Raw genomic sequence first — 19,266 nt, forward strand, 5'->3', positions numbered from 1 at the left:
TGGAAGGGATGTCGGTGCTAACGCCGCAGTGCAAGAATCATGGGTTTGAGCTGGGGAAAATGGATACTGTGTACAGGAGGTGGAGGAAAGTGGGGCTGGTCAAGGTGAGGGATCAGTATTTGGAGGATGGGTTCGCCAGTCTGAAGGAGCTAAGGGAGAGGGTAGAGCTGCCGAGGGGGAGTGAGTTCAGGTACCTGCAGGTTGGGAACATTGTGCGAAAGGTCTGGAGAGGGTTCCCTAGGTTGCCGGGATACACCCTGCTGGTGCGACTTCTGCTTCCAGATGTGGAAAGGGAGGGAAGAATTGAGGATATATACAAGTGGCTGGGGGAGCAGGGAGGTGAAGATCAAAGAAAAATGGGAAGCGGAGTTGGGAGGGGAGATCAATTGGGGAGAATGGAGTGAGGCACTGCGTAGGGTAAACGGGACCTCCTCTTGTGCAAGGATGAGCCTGATACAGTTTAAGGTGGTGCGCAGGGTGCATATGACTCATGCGAGAATGAGTGGGTTCTTTCAGGGGGTAGCAGATGAGAGTGAGAGGTGTGAGCGGGGGCCAGCGAATCAAGCGCACATGTTTTGGGGTTGCAAAAAATTGGGAAGATTCTGGGTGGGAGTGTTCGCGGTCTTAGCCAGGATAGTGGAGGAGGGAATGGACCCGGACGCTTTGGTGTCAATATTTAGGGTTTCAGAGAAGCCGGAGCTCATGGAGAGGAGGAAGGCCGATGTCTTGGCTTTCGCCTCTCTGATTGTACGGCGGCGAATTTTGCTGGAGTGGCGGCCAGCATCACCACCGGGGGTAGCGGGTTGGTTGGGTGATCTGTACGACTTCCTGTGATTAGAGACGATAAGGCCGATGTCTTGGCTTTCGCCTCTCTGATTGTACGGCGGCGAATTTTGCTGGAGTGGCGGCCAGCATCACCACCGGGGGTAGCGGGTTGGTTGGGTGATCTGTACGACTTCCTGTGATTAGAGACGATAAAGCATGAGTTAAGGGTCTCTTCAGGGAGGTTTGAGGAAAGGTGGGGGATGTTTGTGACCGTGTTTGAGGGGCTGGTCATCGTGGGGGGGGGGGGGGGGGGGGGGGGCGAAAAGGGTAAAATCTGTAAAGATCGTATAGTTGATTGTTGGGAAGTATGTTTCCCAGGGTGTTTATTCGCTGCAACCTGTCTTGATAAAGTGCATTTAAAAAAAAAGATAATGTTGTTCTCCTGTTATCCTCTGTATTCATGTACGTTGAGCATTTTTTTTTCTGCTTACTGTGATTGTAATTTTATTGCATTGCTAAAAAAATGTAAAATCCTAATAAATACAAAAAAAACCTGTTGAAGAGTGTTGGGTGTTGCGGTGTTGATCCTCCATAGGTGACATATAGCCCACCAAAACTGAACATCAAGGTTCACTGATAAAGGATGGTCACTTGGTGAAGTACTGGAGGGGCTTGGATGTACACTGAACTATAGCCTATATTCCCATACAAGTAAATCAACAGAAAGAAAAATTGGAATGGGTATTTGATCCAATATTACACATTTCACTACATCATCAAAAATTAACATTACGATGCACATAGAAATACAAATTTTAATAGGAATAGGCAGGGTTTTGGAGTAACACGGCTATTTTCTAATTTTTGTTGCCAGGAGGGAACCTTGCCCACGACTGCACAATCTTTGGATGTTGGGTGCATCCAAAATTGCCACATTTGTTCTTGGTGGGGGAAATTCTGCGCCTTCAATGTGAGTGTGACCCCTCTTACGACTTATTACAGTTAATAAATACATTGGAACTGATTTGGGAAATTCCCTATTTACTTTAACTTACTTGTTGGAATGGTAACCTCTGATCAATATATCATCTGTTACTTCTTTGAGAAACTGTAAATATTTCATCTCATCTTCCCTGAACAGAAACATGACATAAAATAACATTATTATCATTCTTCACAAATATTGACTAGATTGGTAAACTTTAGTTAAGGCTTATTTAGAAGATTGTATTCAGTTCTGGGCACTACACCTCAGGAGGCACACATTGAACTTGGACTTGGAGGGGTAGAAGTGCACTTTTACCAAGGTGATAGCAGCGCTAAAAGAGTTACATTATGAGGATAAGTTGCAAATACGAGACGTGCGTTTTCCTCATGTGTAAAAAACTGGGGTAATTGAATGGAGGTACCATAGATCCGACACCGCCTGCTATACTGCATTAGTAGTCAGCCTCAGTTTTTCACCCTAAAAATGTAAGCGTGGCACAAGCGGCATGGTGGCACAGTGGTTAGCATTGCTGCCTCACAGCACCAGGGACCTGGTGGAATTCCGGCCTTGGGGAACTGCCTGTGTGGGGTTTGCACGTTCTCCCCGTGTCTGCGTGCGTTTCCTCCCACAGTCCCACAGTGCAGGTTAGGTGGTTTGGCCATGCTAAATTTCCTCTTAGTGCCCAGGGATGTGCAGGTTAGGTTACGTGAATTGATAAGGGTGTGTGGGGCAGCAGACTGGGTAGAATGCTCTTTCGGAGGGTCAGTGCAGACTCAACGGGCTGAATGGCCTCCTTCTATGCTGCAGCAATTCTATGATTTTAAGCAGGTGATACAGGCTACGCTGTGAAGATTTGTGGGAGTTTAATACATGCCCTAATAGTGCAGACCCCGTATGGCAAACGACAAACAGAATTGAGTCTTTTAATGAAAGAACTGAGGTAAAAAACTGACTTAAAGTCACAAGTTTTAATAAGAGGCCCAAACTCAAAGGCCCCATCAGAATAGGGACTAGTCATTTGATCTCAAGAAGCCTGCACTGGAATGGGTTCTCGAAAATCGTCAGGATGTTTCGTTGTCACCAGAAATACAATACGTAAAACTGGGCCAAATCAAACCCTGAGTTCACCAAGGATTTCAGAGTAACAGCAAGTTGGAGAGGCAGCATGGTAGCACAAGTGGGGGGCAGCACGGTAGCACAATTGGATAGCACTGTGGCTTCACAGCTCCATGGTCCCAGGTTCGATTCCGGCTTGGGTCACTGTCTGTACGGAGTCTGCACGTTCTCCCCGTGTCTGTGTGGGTTTCCTCCGGGTGCTCCGGTTTTCTCCCACAGTTCAAAGATGTGCAGGTTAGGTGGATTGGCCATGATAAATTGCCCTTAGTGTCCAAAAAGGTTAGGAGGGGTTATTGGGTTCTGGAGGTAGGGTGGAAGTGAGGGCTTAAGTGGGTCGGTGCAGACTCGATGGGCTGAATGGCCTCCTTCTGCACTGTATGTTCTATGTTCATGGTGAAGATGCTTTATGAAACAAAAATGTCAAGTGTGGCAGCAGAAGACCATAAATGCTCAGAGTCTACCAAAGGATCTCGGCTGAGGTTTTCTGGCCCCCGGTGAAGTGACTCCTGCCACGGCGTGACTGGACGATCCCGTTGGCTTGCAGGGCTAGAACATCACGTCCATCCATGGCAAAATGACCATTTCCAGCGATTCATCATAAGACAGAGGCAAAAACACAAGTGCCCATTACGCCACACAGGCAACATGGGTGAAATGACATGTCAGAGGCAAAGTGACTCAAATGGAATTTGAAGGAACTTGATAAACTCTTTGTGTCGGATGCCAAAGACAATTTGAAAGGATTTAAAATGAAATTAAATGAAAATCGCTTATTGTCACGAGTAGGCTTCAATGAAGTTACTGTGAAAAGCCCCTAGTCGCCACATTCCAGCGCCTGTCCGGGGAGGCTGGTACGGGAATCGAACCGTGCTGCTGGCCTGCTTGATCTGCTTTACAAGCCAGCGATTTAGCCGAGTGAGCTAAACCAATGCTTACATTGTCGGGAAAGGTAGCTTTGTATAATTAATGAATTCAACAAAATCTGCTTCATCAATTCAAAATAAATTTCCACTGTTAAAGCATTTATTTCCCACATCTCAAAATGGCAACCACTCACACCCACATCAACGGGGATTTACACTTTATACTTGTCTTATTAATCAACCATGAGTTATTCTGGAGGCTTCAATGGTTGTCTTATAAGTCAACATCTATGGTGTTTAAAATTATGAATGGTGTTAATATGGTAAGATAGAAATAAATATTTTCCTCTGGTAGGAAATCCAAAGCAAGGGGGCAAACCCTTAAAATTAGCACCAGAGCATCTGGGGTGATATCAGGAAACCTTTTTTTCACACCAGATGGTAGTTCGAGGATGTTTGGTACTTTCTCCTCTAAAGTGTTGCTGAGACCAAGCCAATTGAAAATATTAAAACTGAAATTGATATATTTGTTAGGCAAATGGACTAAGGATTATGGTACCAAAGTGGGTAGGTAGAGCTGGGTGCAGGCCAGCCATGATATAACTGAATGGCAGGTAGACTTGAGGATTGAATAGATTACTTCCATTCCTATGTTTTTCAATCATTTACTATGGTAATCTGGAACAGCTGATTCTGATAACAGCTGCATCTATCTGCAACACAATGTAATATTCACATTTATTAAATGAAACTATGGATATTGTATTATTTGAATGCTTAATATTTGTCCATGTAAAATGTGAAGTGTTTGGCAGTCCGAGAACTTTGTCTAGAGACTAAAAGGGTTATGCCTTTTAAAATTGACTTTACGGGATGTGGGCATCGCTGGCTAGACCAGCATTTATTGCTCATCCCTAGTTGCCCTTCAGAAGGTGGTGGTGAACTGGTTTCCTGAACCGTTGTAGTCCCTGGGGGGTAGGCACACCCACAGTGCTATTAGGGAGGAAGTCCCAAGACTTTGACCCTGCAACAGTGAAGGAGTGACAATATATTTCCAAGTCAAGATGGTGAGTGACTTGGATGGGAATCTCCAGGTGGTGCTGTATCTGCTTCCAAGTATCTGCTGCTCTAGTTCTTCTAGATGGTAGTGTTCGTGGGTTTGAAAGGTGGTACCTAAGTAACCATGGTGAGTTCCTGTAGTGCATCTTGTAGATAGTACACACTGCCACTGTTCATTCGGGTTGGATGTATTGAATGTTTGTGGAAGAGGTAGCAATCAAGTGGACTGCTTTGTCCTGGGTGGTGTCAAGCTTCTTGAGTGTTGTTGGAGTTGCACTCACCCAGGCAAGTGGGGAGTATTCCATCACACTCCTGACTGTACCTTGTAGATGGTGGACAGGTTCAGGGAGTGGGGTGGGGGTGGGGGGTGGGGGGTGGGGGAGAGGGATGTTTTATTTAAGGTTCTGCTCTCTGTTATGAGAATGAAATATGATTGAACTTATACATTCTTTGCCCTGTCCATCTCACAGGACAATATCATCAGTAAACCGGGCTAGCTAACCACTTTTTCATCTCTTTCCCAAATCATAATATTATGAGCATAACATCAAGTGCAGTTGGTGAACTCAATATCTATTAGCGTAAATGTTGTGTTCAAGTTCCTGGATTTGGGAATTTCAATCCACAGCCTTCCGACTCAGAACTGAGAGTGCCAATATCGAGTCACAGTTGACACCTAATAAGAGTGTGCTTCAGCAAAAAGGCCACAGGGTGGCACGGTGGCACAGCGGTTAGCACTGCTGCTTCACAGCGCCAAGACCCGGGTTGAATTCCAACCTTGGGTGACTGAGGAGTTTTCTCCATGTCTACGTGGATTTCGTCCAGGTGCTTCGGTTTCTTCCCACAGTCCAAAGATGTGCAGGTTAGGTGGATAGGGCATTAAAAAAATGTCCCCTTCATGTCCAAAAGGTTAAGTGGGGTTACTGGATTATGGGGATAGGTTGGGGAGTGGGGTGCTCTTTCAGAGGGTCGGTGCAGACTCGATAGGCTGAATGGTCTTGTAGCCACCTGGGTTGGCCACTTCCTCACACAAAATGGAAGAACGCAAAGGTTACAGGGAAAAATGGACAGTTGCAAAGAGACAAGCAGTTTGCAGAATCCCCTGTACTCTAGCTGCTAAAGAAACCAGACAGCATTGTAACTAACAAGCTGCGCATATTAAGTGAGCGATTCCCAGTGATTCCCAGGCACAATGGACACAACAATTAGAAGAGATTGAAACATTCTATAGAAGGTCAGACATCCCGGCGCCAGTGGAGTCTGAAACAAAGGACACAAGTAAGGTGGAAAGAACTGCCCAGTGATCGAGGAACAGCCCCGTTATTGGGGAAATTCAAATCAATCGATTGGGAAGAGACCCAATCGATTGCAAGTTTATAGAGGGTCCGCCCAGAAGGGCGCAAAGCCCCTGGGACCTATAAAAGTCAGGTCCCAGGACTGATTCTTTCTTCTTGACCAGCCGGCCCTCCCAGCAGAACACCTTTGCAGCAGAAGACCTTGAGAAGGAGAGGCCTGGTCAGCAGCCACCATCAAGTAAATGTCATACAACGCACGCTACGAGAGTAGACACTCCTGACCCCTTTAGTCCACACCAACTGGAAGCCTGCGGATCCAGGACAAAGCAAGAGGCCATTGTTCCCTGATCCGGCAGTTCCCTTATTCCAGATAAGTATTGGCCTGTTAGTGGTAGGAATAGCCTAGCCTTTTAGTGTTATACGCATAAGTAGTAAATAACTGTGTTATAATAAACGTGTCTTATTTTGAACTTACTAACTGGTGTATTGAGTCATTGGTCTGAACTTGAACTTGAATCTTGTGGCGGTATCATAACGATACCTGGCAACTCTAGAGCTAAGGAATAAAACAGAGCCAAATTGAGTGTAAAGCACACTCACCCAGAACCAGCAACAGTCTCCTGCACTGTAGCGATTCTATCATTCAATATGGAGGCTGGGAAAACACTAAAAGGAAGTATTACAAGGAAAATAAATGAGTCAAGACAGGATCACTCTGAGGAGTAAATTAGAAATCCTGATGCACATATGGTGATAAACTTGCATGGAAAGAAATCCAGCCTATGATGGTTTTATGATGGTGGTCTGTTTTCTAATGATGTCTGTGTGTACACAACTAAGGCAGAAGTGTGGAGGGCATTTCTTGTGTTGCTTGTCGGAAGCACAGGTTGAGAAATCATAGGGTTGCAGTGCATGATATTTCTACGATTATTATAAATGGACAGAAAGTCAGGCACTAGAGGTTTGTAATTACATAACAAGTGCCTCTTTCCTGTGAGTACCATTCTACACTGGAAATGCCCAGTAGGAAATCAACAGGACAGTTTACCACTTCATCATATTTACAGATTTTCACTCAGTAATGTGTGCTAAAACCGCCAGCTTTTCCATTACTAAAATGTTGCTTTTATAATACTTGATGGAAAATGGCCAAATTGGAATTTACTTTGCTTATTTAACCACGTCTAGGTACACGAGTCATACATTACCTTGCCATCAACTTTGATTTCACTGTCGTGGACCTGTGCCCTTTTCTGGCCAATGTTCTAGGACTCTGCTCCTGTGTTTTCAACAAAAGGAGCATGAATAAATCTAATCCACTTGGAAATCCAAACAGTTTTACACCGCAGAAATTGAGATTCATTTGAGTGAGCAGTTTGGAAGCAGGCCAAGCTAGCGATCATAAAAAACAATTAGCAGGAGTCCATGTTGTGCTGAATCCATCGTGACATGGTAGATAGGTGATTGTGAACATAATACACAGCCTCAGCACCGTATTAGGTCACTGTTGATTAGTTAATTAACTCTAATTCATTCAAAACTATATCCGAAGCATTGGATCAGTGGGACAGCATCAGGAAGAAGTATATGGCTTGAAAAATAACAATCTCTACCAGTTAGAAATCTTTCTTTTCCATTCCATATCTCTGAACAGTGTAGGGCACACTATCAAAGCAAGGCAAAATTGGGATTTTCAAGCTCTCTGTAGGAGCTGTAACAACAGCTATCAAGACTATAAAGCAAAGGTATTGTCACATTCTGCAGTTAAAACTAGATGATAACTGAGTAAATGTGCAAGGATTGTTCTGAATGCCAACCATGCAGATGTTACAGTTAGAATCCAATTGACGGAAAGCATTAATTAAACCTCAGACAAGTGACCAATTAATAACCACTTAAGTCCGTTTTCACATAGCCTAAAGTTCTGGACTGGCAAGAAGATTAAACCTCTGTGGAGGAAGGCTAAAGAAACAACAAAGTTACATCTCAGGCTTTTGGAGATGGGGTGGGGTGCACCTGCACCACGAGACCATAAGATATAGGAGCAGAATTAAGCCATTCAGCCCATCGTGTCTGCTCCGCCACTCAATCATGGCTGATATGTTTCTCATCCCCATTCTCCCCATAACCCCATATCTCCTCATTAATCAAGAACCTTTCTGTCTTTGTCTCAAAGAAACTCTGGCCTCCACAGCCTTCTGCAGCAATGAGTTCCACAAATTTACCACACCATGGCTGAACAAATTCTTCCTCATCATAGTTTCAAAGGATTGTACCTTCAGTCTGAAGCTGTGACCTCAAGTTCTAGTCTCTCTTACTAGTGGAAGCATCTTCTCCACTTCAATTCTATCTGGATCTCCCAGTATTGTGTAAGTTTCAATTAGATCCCCCTCATCCTTCTAAACTCCAACGAGTACAGACCCAGAGTATTCAACTGCTCCTCATATGTCAAGTCTTTCACTCCCGGGACCAATATAGTGAACCTCCTCTGGACCTTCTCCAAGGCCAGCACACCCTTCCTTAGATTTGGAGCCCAAAACTGCTCACAATATTCCAAATGGTGTGTGACTTATACGGCCTCAGCAACATATCCCTGCTCATGTATTCTAGCCACCTCGACATGAATTCTCACATTGCATTTGTCTTCCTAACTGCATGCTAATCTTAACAGAATCCGGAACTAGGGCTCCTACGTTTCTTTGTGCTTCACATTTCTGAAGCCTTTCCCCATTTAGAAAATGGTCTATGCCTCTATTCTTCCTGCCATAGTGCATAACCTCACACTTTTTACACATTGCATTCCATCTGCCAGAAGCACCATTCTGATTTTCTGAAGTCGGATACTCCTATAGAGTGGCCTCTGGACCTCTCTCACTCCCTGACCGCTTCTTCAAATCCCGGATTGCCCCCTATGTGGCCCCCCAGGGCTTCAATATCCTCCCCACCTTGGGACCCTTTGACCCCTTGGGCCTCCTACATTTTTTCTTCAGTGCACTGCAGCGCTGTCGCGACAATGACTGGAGAGCTTCCAGCCAATCTGATTGACCGGCAGCTCTCTGCAGATGGGACTTCTTCCCAAGTGAGGGGTGAAAGTCCTGCCTGCAGCCATTTAATGCCCATTCAATAGCATTAGTTTGCACACAGGGAGCATCCATCGGACGTATGCAGAACAGGCAGGCAGAGATGTTAATCAGTGTGTTCAGCAAGTATCCATCAGCAAAAAGGATTCGCCATCAGTGCTAGTTCAAAGGATCATCAACTACTAACTGATAATGTTGACAGTTGCTGTTATTGTTGAAATGTTTGGTGGTTTCCAGAGTTGTTTGACTGGGTACCTTGCAGTGAGCAAAATAAATTTCCAATTGCAGCAAGACACCTTTATTCCTGTATTTAAGTACTCTTGCAATAAAGGCCAACATAACATTTGCCTTCCTAGCTGCTTGCTGTACCTGCATGCTAACTTTTAGTGATTGAAGAACAAACACACCCAGGATCCTTTGGACATCAATATTTCCCAATCTCTCAGAATTAAAGAAATACTCCGCATTTCTGGTTTCCTACTAAAGTGGATAAATTCATATTTTCATGCTGAATTCCATCTGTCATGTTCATGCCCACTCACTTAGTTTGTCTCAATACCCTTGAAGCCTATTAGCATTCTGCTCACAACTCACATTCCCTCTAGTTTCGTGTCATACACAAACTTGGAAATATTACATTTGGTCCCCACATCATTGATAGATTGTGCATAGCTATGGCCCAAGCACCTCAACCCCCGGGAACTTCAACCCATCCAAAATCCGCCTCACCCCTTCATCCCCCACCGGAGGGGCTGCGTTATACAGCCTCTGATAGAAGGCCTCAAAAACCCTGTTCACCCCTCCTGCTCCGATACCACCGTGCCCCTCGTGTCTCTCATCCTTCCACTCTCTCTCACTGCTGCCTGCTTCCGCAACTGATGCGCAAGTATCCTACTCGCTTTCTCCCCATACTCATAAACCACCCCTCTGGCTCTATGCAATTATCCCACCGCCGTTTCTGTGGACACCGGTCCAAACTCTGCCTGAAGCCTCTGCCTCCTTTAGCAACGCCTCCTCAGGCGCCACCAAATATCTCCGATCCACCCTCAGAATGTCCTCCACCAACCTCAGCCTCTCAGCCCGCTCTGCTCTCTCCCTTTACATTCAAATCAATGTAAATTCCCCCCTTACCACCACTTTTAGCATCGCCCACAGTGTGGAGGCAGAAACCTCCAACATATTGTTCAGCTCCACATAATTTCAGACGGCCGTCCTCACCCTCTCACAGACCCCCTTGTCTGCCAATAACCTACATCCACCCTCCACTGCGGCCACTGACCCTCCCCTTGCACCACCCGCAAATCCACCCAATGTGAATAGTATGATCCTACCACCCCAGCCAAAAATGCCTTGTCACAAACCAAAAAATTCAATCTGGGAGTACACCGGGTGCACATACCAGAAGTACAAAATGTCCTTTACCCTTGGCCTCTCAAACCTCTATGGGATGAACCCCCAATAAGCTCCATAAACCCCAATAACTCCCTTGCCGTAGCTGAAATCCTCAAGGACCTAGGGCACGACCGATCCAACCGAGGATCCAAAACTGTATTAAAACATCCCCCCATAATCACCGTGTCCAGGTCTGGAATCTTTACTAAAACCTGCCTCAGAAAATCCATATCATCACAATTCGGGGCATATGTACCACAGGCATCCCCTCTAGCTTCCCATTGACCATTACAAACCTACCCCCTGGATCAGTTACAATACTGCTGACCTCAAAGGCTACTCTCTTGTTGATAAAACACCAATGTGAATAGTATGATCCTACCACCCCAGCCAAAAATGCCTTGTCACAAACCAAAAAATTCAATCTGGGAGTACACCGGGTGCACATACCAGAAGTACAAAATGTCCTTTGTACAGACCCAATGTAAGCAATCTCGACAGTTATTTATTTCCAAGGGCTACATTTTACCAGCCCTTTAAGGATGGGTTTGGAGGGGGTGGAGGGTCCAGAAAATGGTGAAGTAAGGGAGGAGGAAAACGCACAAACCTTTGACCGGGCCATTTAAACCCCGAATGTTCCATATAATCAATCGGGTCAGAGGGCTCCCTGTGCACCCCACCTCGCCGATCAGCCATAACCCCTCTTTAGCCAGCTCCCCGAAGTCCATGCCTCGCTCCTCCTTGGGAACAAGGTGAGTGGATGTGGGGGGTGCTAGGGCCAGACAGGTCACAGCAGGCTGTAATGTTGTCACAGAGATGGTCATTGCTGCTGATGGTCATCCATGGCCACAGAGTGCCCAATTAGAAACTCCCCCACACCCACAGAGAGGTTGCCAGGCAGAAAGTGGTGTGGAAAGAGGCCATTAATTGACCTCTTAAGTAGTAGAATTAACCTCTCGCAGTAGGGTTGTTTGCCACATTCCCGCTGATGACAGCAGGCAAGGCACTCCAGCCTCCTCCCTTACTTCACCATTTTCTGGACCCTCCACCCCCTCCAAACCGATCCTTAAAGGGCTGGTAAAATGTAGCCCTTGGAAATAAATAACTGTCGAGATTGCTTACATTGGGTCTGTACAAAGGACATATGTTGACAATTTTCTTGGGGTATATTTCCGGTCTCATAGATTCTCTGAGCTGCATGTGGATATACCATTAAAAATATGATGTGGAGATGCCGGTGTTGGACTGGGGTGAGCACAGTAAGAGCACAGTAAGAAGTCTTATAACACCAGGTTAAAGTCCAACATGTCTGTTTGAAACACTAGCTTTCGGAGCACCTGAGGAAGGAACAGTGCTCCGAAAGCTAGTGTTTGAAACAAACATGTTGGACTTTAACCTGGTGATTAAAAATATTGACCATGTTAAAAGGATCATTTTTGCTTCAGAGCCTATTTGCAGCTGACTTAAGAGTGTTTTCTCTTGCCATTTGAAACAACTTTTACATGAAGCTACCTACTTTGACAAATACTAACTCTGGATCCAAACAGATGCCATGGTCTTTATTTCCAGAGAAAACTAGACCACGACACTGCACACAAATGCTGCAATATTTCAGGTTGTTTGCCAATGGTACATTTTACATTGTTTATTTTCCAACCAATTGCAATTTCTTTATATCTTATTTGACTTTAAGTTGATCCACAAGCTTCTCTATTACTCTCCTTAAATGTGTCAATATAGATGCTTTACTTTTAATTATGCACTGTGAACCAGCTGAACAAATTGGCAGCAGTAAGTGAGCATAACAAACATAATAATTCCAGGAACAAAGTAATCAATATGGCCTTAGGGAACATGGATTATTTATGTTCAATTATCACTTAGCCATTTATTTTTCAGTAAAACTCCTGATCTTTTAGACTTTCTTTCCACGCATAGAAGCACATATAATTTAACAATTGTGATGTGTTTAATCACTGATTATGCTGTTTAATATATACAATCTCTTGTATGAATCAAAATATTAAAATTTCAAAATGTCTATACCTGTGTTTTACACCACTTTGAATAGTCTGTGACCAGGTGAACAGGAATAGGAGACATTTTTGTAAATCTGAAGAACAGAATTATGAGTAAAAGATAGACATTTAATTCCAACAAACATCAGTTCTGAAAATTAAACACATGTGCCAAAAATTCCTGGAGCACTACGACAACATTCAACTTATAGAGCTGGATTCTCAACACTGAAAGGTTAGCATCCGCGGTGGAAGGACTGGGTCAACACTTCCAAGCTGTGTGGAAGGACATCCAAGGCTTTGGGCACACTTTGCTGTCGATAGCTGAGGTGCAGGACAGCAGACCTTAGTCACAGGCGGACATGTCCGGGGCATTGATAGACATTGCTGCGGTGCTCCAGAGCTTGGCCGTTCACAAAGCGTCATGACTGAGGGCATCGTGAGCATTGGCCGGACACTGACTGACCTTGGAGAGGTGGAGCATCCGGTGTCCAGCCTGTTAATAATACTCAAGTGGATGCAGCGGGAGACTGGGGCATCGCAACAGAATCGGTACTGGGCGTTACTCCGATTTTTTGCTCAACACAATATTCTCCGCCTGATAATGAACCTTGCTGCCGACATCCGGCAGCGGAGAATCCAACCCATAGGGCAGAATTTTCCACGTGTCCTCGTGGCGGTGGAGGTGATCCACTGTTGGCCATTGGCGGAATCTTCAGGTCCCACCACTCTCAACAAGGCTTCCTGTTCCCCCGCCATTGGAAAATCCATGCAGGAGGTTAGTTGTTGGCGGGACCGGAAGATCCCACCGGCGGGAACAGCCAACAAATTTGTCCGTGGTTACTGTCACGTCACGCCACTAGTGTTCTCTGACTTTCACCCAGTCCCAAATTCTTGGACATGGTAAATTGTATAAAGATGAGGTACACCATATCATTTGTGAAATGCCCGTAAACCTGCACCGTAAAATGTCAAGAGTTCTGGAAGTTATCTGGCTGTTCAGTTCGTGAACTGACTCAATTGAGTCAAGAATCTCTGTATTTTGAAAATGCAATTATCCATGTTGCTAAAGCTGTTTTCCAACAGCAATTGATCCACTGCCACATTGGCACAATCAATATTGTTACGGGCAGCACAATAGGAAAGAGACAGGCAAACTAACGATTTCCTCTTACCACCTGACCATAAGCAAAAGGTGTTTTGCATCATCTTTTTTAATATGGGGTGGTGTATTTTATATGATCCAAATGATTTATAACCCGCAGCGCATGCACGCTCGCACTCTGAAGAGGGGATAGATAAAAAGAGTTTTGCAGTTCAGGAATCACAGAAATTAATATGAGTTCACTTGACTTGCAGAGTTCCAAGGCAAAGTCCAATGAAGAATTCTTCAAATAAGAGTTGTAGTTGTAATCACTTTTCAATCGTTGTTGACTCCAAGATGAAGTAGGGATGCAGTGACAATGTTGTTCCTTTTTTAAAATTTTGAACGTCAATTCTTTTTTTAAGGTGCAATTTAGCATGCCAATCCACCTACCCTGGATGAAAACCTGCCTTCCCTGGCTCAGGAACCACTAATGGATTGTACAGTCTTCTGGCAGTTAACTGTCAGAGGTTGTAACATCTGCACCCATTTGGGCATTTGACCCACTGGCAGCTATCCAGGTCCATCTGCATCACCAGGAGCATCGGCCATTTCTGGGACTGCAGTCAGTCCTCGACATGGAACAGCAATGGGGGCCGCATAGCTAGGTAGGTGAGGGACCATGCCAGGGGCAATCAGGCAGGACCTGAAGAGGGGTATGGGCTGGGAAACTGGGAGCGAACAACCAGGGAGTCCTCCGTTGAACACATTGTGGCCAAACAGGAGGTGTACCCTCACCTGAGCTGGTAGCTAGTATATACTGTACCTGGCAGCCTCACCACATGGCATGAGCACCCCATCCCACCATTGGTAAAATACGAGAAGCAATGGGAGAAGGTACTCTAGTGGTCATTAAGAAGCTCATGAGCAAGTGGACTACACAACAATTATCGCGCTGCCTGTAAGATGCCAGCAGAGGCATGTAGGAGACAGTCATAGCACCCCTGCTATGCCATGCAATTTTACACCCCCACTGTCTGCCAGCCCTCTCCTGGGGGTGGGGGGGGGGGGGGGGGGAGCATAAACCCACAGCCCATGAATGCAATTGGGAAGGTATCATTGCTAGTGGTAACAGCTTGCAAAGTCTTGAGCCCATTTGATTCTCAGATCCTTAAGGCAGCTTCCAAATTCCTCAAAGATATTATTGTCATTTAATTATTTTATACCAGAGAAATATTTGAAAAATATTTCATTGGTTGGATGCGCTTATGTAAAATGTGTACAAGCCTAAAGATGGAACACAAATAGTTAAGCATTAGGCTGAGGCAACTAAAGCTAACTTGAATATGAAAATTGCACACAGGTTAAGACTTTTTGTAGTGGTTAACTTTTGTTGACCAGAATAGATACAAATCATAATTGTCACCAAGAAACATTCACCCTGAAATATTTTCTGATTTTAAATGAAAAGTACCTGTTAATGTTAGCTTCACTGCTGTTCTGCTGGAACATTTTAGCTGCACCTGGATTGTCTTGCGTCTTTTTAGGTGCTTTGTAATACCTGTACTTTGAAAGGAACGACTTTGCTGTGTTCTTCAAAGTTCTTGGAGTGAAAGGCTGTATTTCTTCTGTAAACTGATTGGAATGCTTATCAAGAATGTCTCCACTAAATGTTTTCTTTTGTGGGTCTTGAAAAGGTCTCTTCATCAAATCTTTGTCCATGAACTGATTGATCCAAAAATATAATGAATAGTTAGCATGGATTTTATGAAAATAGGAACAAGAGTTACCCATTTAACATCTCGAGCCTGTTTTGTCATTCAATGAGATCATGTCTGATTTGCTATTTGGCTCCATATACCCACTTTTCCCCATATCCTGTAATACATTTGGTTGACAGAAAACTATCAATGGACAAAGAAACTGAGTTAACATTTCGAGTTCAAAAAGATTCTTCTTCAGAACTGAAAACAGAAATGTGCGAGATTTTAAGTTGTTGTAAAAGGGGAGGAGGGGTAAGATAGAATAAAAGGGAATGTCAGAGATAGGTTAGAGATGGGAAAGCTTAAGGAGAGAGACTGAAGCACTCGTGTCCATATGCAGCATGACCTGGACAGTATTCAGGCTTTTGCTGATAAGTGGCAAATAAAATTTGTGCTACACAAGTGTCAGACAATGACCATCTCCAACAAATGAGGATCTAACTGTTTCGCTTTTATTCAATGGCATTACCACATCAGAGTCCCCACACTCAATATCCTGGGGGCTTACCATTGACCAGAAATTGAACTGGATCAGCCATATAAATAGGGTTACAAGAGCAGTTCAGAGGCTGGGATTTCTGCGGTGAGTAACTCATCTCATGACGTCCCCAAACCTGTCCACCATCGACAGGGCAGAAGTCAAGAGTGTGATGGAATACTCTCCATTTGGATCAGTGCAGCTCCTGCAACACTCATTATCCAGGAAAAAGTAGCCTGCTCAATTGGCACCCCATCCTCTTAAACATTAACTCTCTCCACTACAAACGCACAATGGCTGCAGTGTATATTATCTACAAGATGCATTGTAGCAACTTGTCAAGCCTCTATCAAAAACCTCCAAACCCCCAACCTCTACAATTCCAAGTCACGCATTATCCTGACTTGAAACTATCGCCGTTCTTTCACCATTGCTGGGTCAAAATCCTGGAACTCCCTTCCTAACAGCACTGTCGTTGTTCCTACAATTCATGGACTGCAGCAGTTCTAGAAGGCAGCACACCACCACCTCTCTAGGGCAATAAGGGATGGGCGATAAACACTGGACTAGCCAGCGACACCCACATCCCATGTATGATTATTATATTAAATTAAAAAGGTGTCATGGAACAAAAGGGAAAGGCAGTGGTATTTGTTATAGTAAAGAAGCAAAGCATTGATCCACAATATGCGTTAATGGCAGAATAATGCTTAGTTCTATTTGAAAGTATAATCATGAAAACAAAAAACAGGCTGGAACTTGGCAAAAGAAAATCAAAATGGAGAAAAGAGTCACTCTTTGAAATTGTTGAACTCAATTTTGAGTCCAGAAGCTTGCAAACTGCCTAACCAGTAGATGAGGTGCTGATGTTGGGCTTCACTGGAACATTGTAGTAGGTTAAGGGCAGATATGTGAGCATGGAGCAAGGTGGTGAGTTCAAATGGCAAGCAAATTGGAAGATCATGGCGGACACGGACCGCAGAGCCAGACAAAAAAAAAAAACCCAGATCGTCCGGGCGCCGGAGCCTCAACCTCCACACATTTAATCCCCGCCCGCCTATAAGGGCCCCCCGATCTCCGATCTGCCCGCCTCCGACCAGGGTGGCCGCGGATTTAGTCCGCAGCCGCCATGCGAGCATCCCGACCGGCAATAGCTTCCATGCCATCGGGAATGTGGCTGGCCGGGAGTGGAGGTTTGCTGAGTGGGCCTCTGGCAAAGGGCCCCCAGCTGCGCGGCGTACTCCACGGTGACGCCGATTTTCGGTGCCCGGAGAATCGCCGGACTGGTGCCAGGCCCGATTATGGCGTCAAACTGGATTCTCTGCCCCGGCGCTGGCCGCAATTACAGCATCGGGCTGTGGAGAATCCAGCCCCATGTTAGCGGGCTGAGTGTTGGATCTCCCCAATGGCGCTGCTTCACCTGAAAGTAGTGTTTGGGGCCTTGAAGTCTGAGGAGAGAGGAGGGACAAAAGGGCAGCTGTGACACTTTCCACCATTGCTTTGGAAGATGCTGTGGGAAGGGGATTGAAGCAAGTTTGAGGAACAGCACCTCATCTTCCAATTAGGCAGTTTACAACCTTCTCAAGATTGAGTTCAACAACTTCAGACCACAAACTCTGCCCCCTATTTTGATTCATTTTTTTGTCAAGTGTTGTCTTATTTTCAAATCTTTACTTTCAGACAAAGGTGTCCATTACTCCGTCATTACCACGTACTCTGGACCAATGCTCTGTTTCTTTACTGGAACCATTACCACTCCATTTCTATTTTGTTCCAATGACATATTTGTTATTTAATCTCCCCCACCCTCTAACCCATCACTGACCTTTGACTTTGCTGAAACTGATTATTCCCCCCCCCCCCCCCCCCCCCCCGTATTTCAACAGCATAAAACCCATCAAATATCTACCTCCCTCCAGTTCCAGTGAAGTCACATTGGACTCTGAGCAGGATTCTCCGGTCTCCTCCATGGCGGGTCTCGTTGCGAGCAAGAGCATAAAATATGACGTTCCAACAAAAGTTCCATTCATTTTCAGCGGGACCGGAAAATCCCAGCCACGAATGAGGACGGAGGATTTTGGCCACTGTCTGCACAGATGTTGCTAGATTTACTGGAGTTTTCAGTTTGTATTTGAGGTTTCCAGCATCCACAGTATTTTGCTTTTATACTGGAAAACTATCAATCCTATTTTTAAAATCTACGATTGATTATTGCAATTGACCCACAATCATTTGTTTTTTGCTGAAGCATTCTAAACATCTGCCACTCTTCGTGTGAAGGAAGTTTCCTAATTTCACTCCTGAAAGATCTCACTCCAGCTTTCAGGCGATGCCTCCTAGTTCTAGACTCCCCAACCAGCAGAAATAGTTTATCCCAAACTCCCCTGTTTCTTCCTCAATACCTTGAATTTGAATTTGCCAGACCAGGTAAGGAAGGAGGATTTCCTTCCCTAAAGGACATTAGTTAACTGGATGGCTTTTTAAAAAAACTACAATGCCATCCTTACTGAGACTCTCTTTCAATTCCAGGCTTTTTCCATTAATGAATTGAATTTTAACTTGAGCATCTGGTTTACTAGTCCAGTGACATTACTGCTATGCTATTGCTACCATCTCCCCATGTATGGTCAAACCAGTGGTTCTTAAGGGGACCATGAGAGCCCATCACCTACCCACTTGAATATGGAGCAGGAGTGCTCCTCTTGGTCTCATTGCAGTGCTGAAGGTTTTTCCTGTCTGCCATTTCTGAGACAGAGCACCATTTGAGAAAACTAAAACAAATGGCCAAATTAACTAATTAACAACCCCTTAAAGTGGGGTGAATGAAACAATAATTGCAAAGAAAACGTATCAAATAAAAATAGCATTCACAGGGCCGATGATGCAGACCAGCCCGTCCGGTTGTGGAAGGCTTTGAGTGGAATAATGGACACTGCATGCTACTTCCTCAGGGACACCTGGGTGTGGATGTAACCACGAGAGAGAAGCAGGCAGTCCAGAATAGTAACATCACACTCTTTTCAGAAAAACAATACTCAGTGAATTAAACAAAAAAGACAGGGGTGCCAGCCCCTGGTGGGGCACTGCAGCTAAAATAAAATGTAAAAAAGGAAACTCAACTAATTAAATCAAGTCTTACCACACCAGGTTAAAGTCCAACAAGTTTGCATCGAATCACTAGCTTTCGGAGCGCAGCTCCTTCATCAGGTGAGAAAGGAGCTGCGCTCCGAAAGCTAGTGATTCGAAACAAACCTGTTGGACGTTAATCTGTTGTTGTAAGACTTCTTACTGTGCCCACTCCAGTCCAACGCCGGCATCTCCACATCATAATTAAATCAAAATCACCCCAGCTCCCACAATGCTCA

General features: G+C 44.8%; 1 protein-coding gene across 5 annotated transcripts in view; it reads right to left on the reverse strand.

Moving 5' to 3' along the window:
* LOC119973452 (spermatogenesis-associated protein 7 homolog) overlaps nucleotides 1-19,266 on the reverse strand; it is a 278,469-nt gene that overhangs the window by 136,839 nt on the left and 122,364 nt on the right. For 4 of the 5 annotated variants that reach the window (XM_038811624.1, XM_038811615.1, XM_038811651.1 and 1 more), the window contains 4 exons: nucleotides 15,135-15,385; nucleotides 12,605-12,671; nucleotides 7,295-7,365; nucleotides 1,821-1,898 (listed from right to left, as the gene is read on the reverse strand). In XM_038811624.1, the coding sequence (XP_038667552.1) occupies nucleotides 1,821-1,898; nucleotides 7,295-7,365; nucleotides 12,605-12,671; nucleotides 15,135-15,385 (467 nt within the window). The remainder of the gene's footprint in view (nucleotides 1-1,820; nucleotides 1,899-7,294; nucleotides 7,366-12,604; nucleotides 12,672-15,134; nucleotides 15,386-19,266) is intronic. The other variant, XM_038811643.1, reaches the window with a different exon arrangement.

Source organism: Scyliorhinus canicula, chromosome 1, assembly GCF_902713615.1.
Source record: "Scyliorhinus canicula chromosome 1, sScyCan1.1, whole genome shotgun sequence".
Lineage (NCBI taxonomy): Eukaryota > Metazoa > Chordata > Chondrichthyes > Carcharhiniformes > Scyliorhinidae > Scyliorhinus > Scyliorhinus canicula.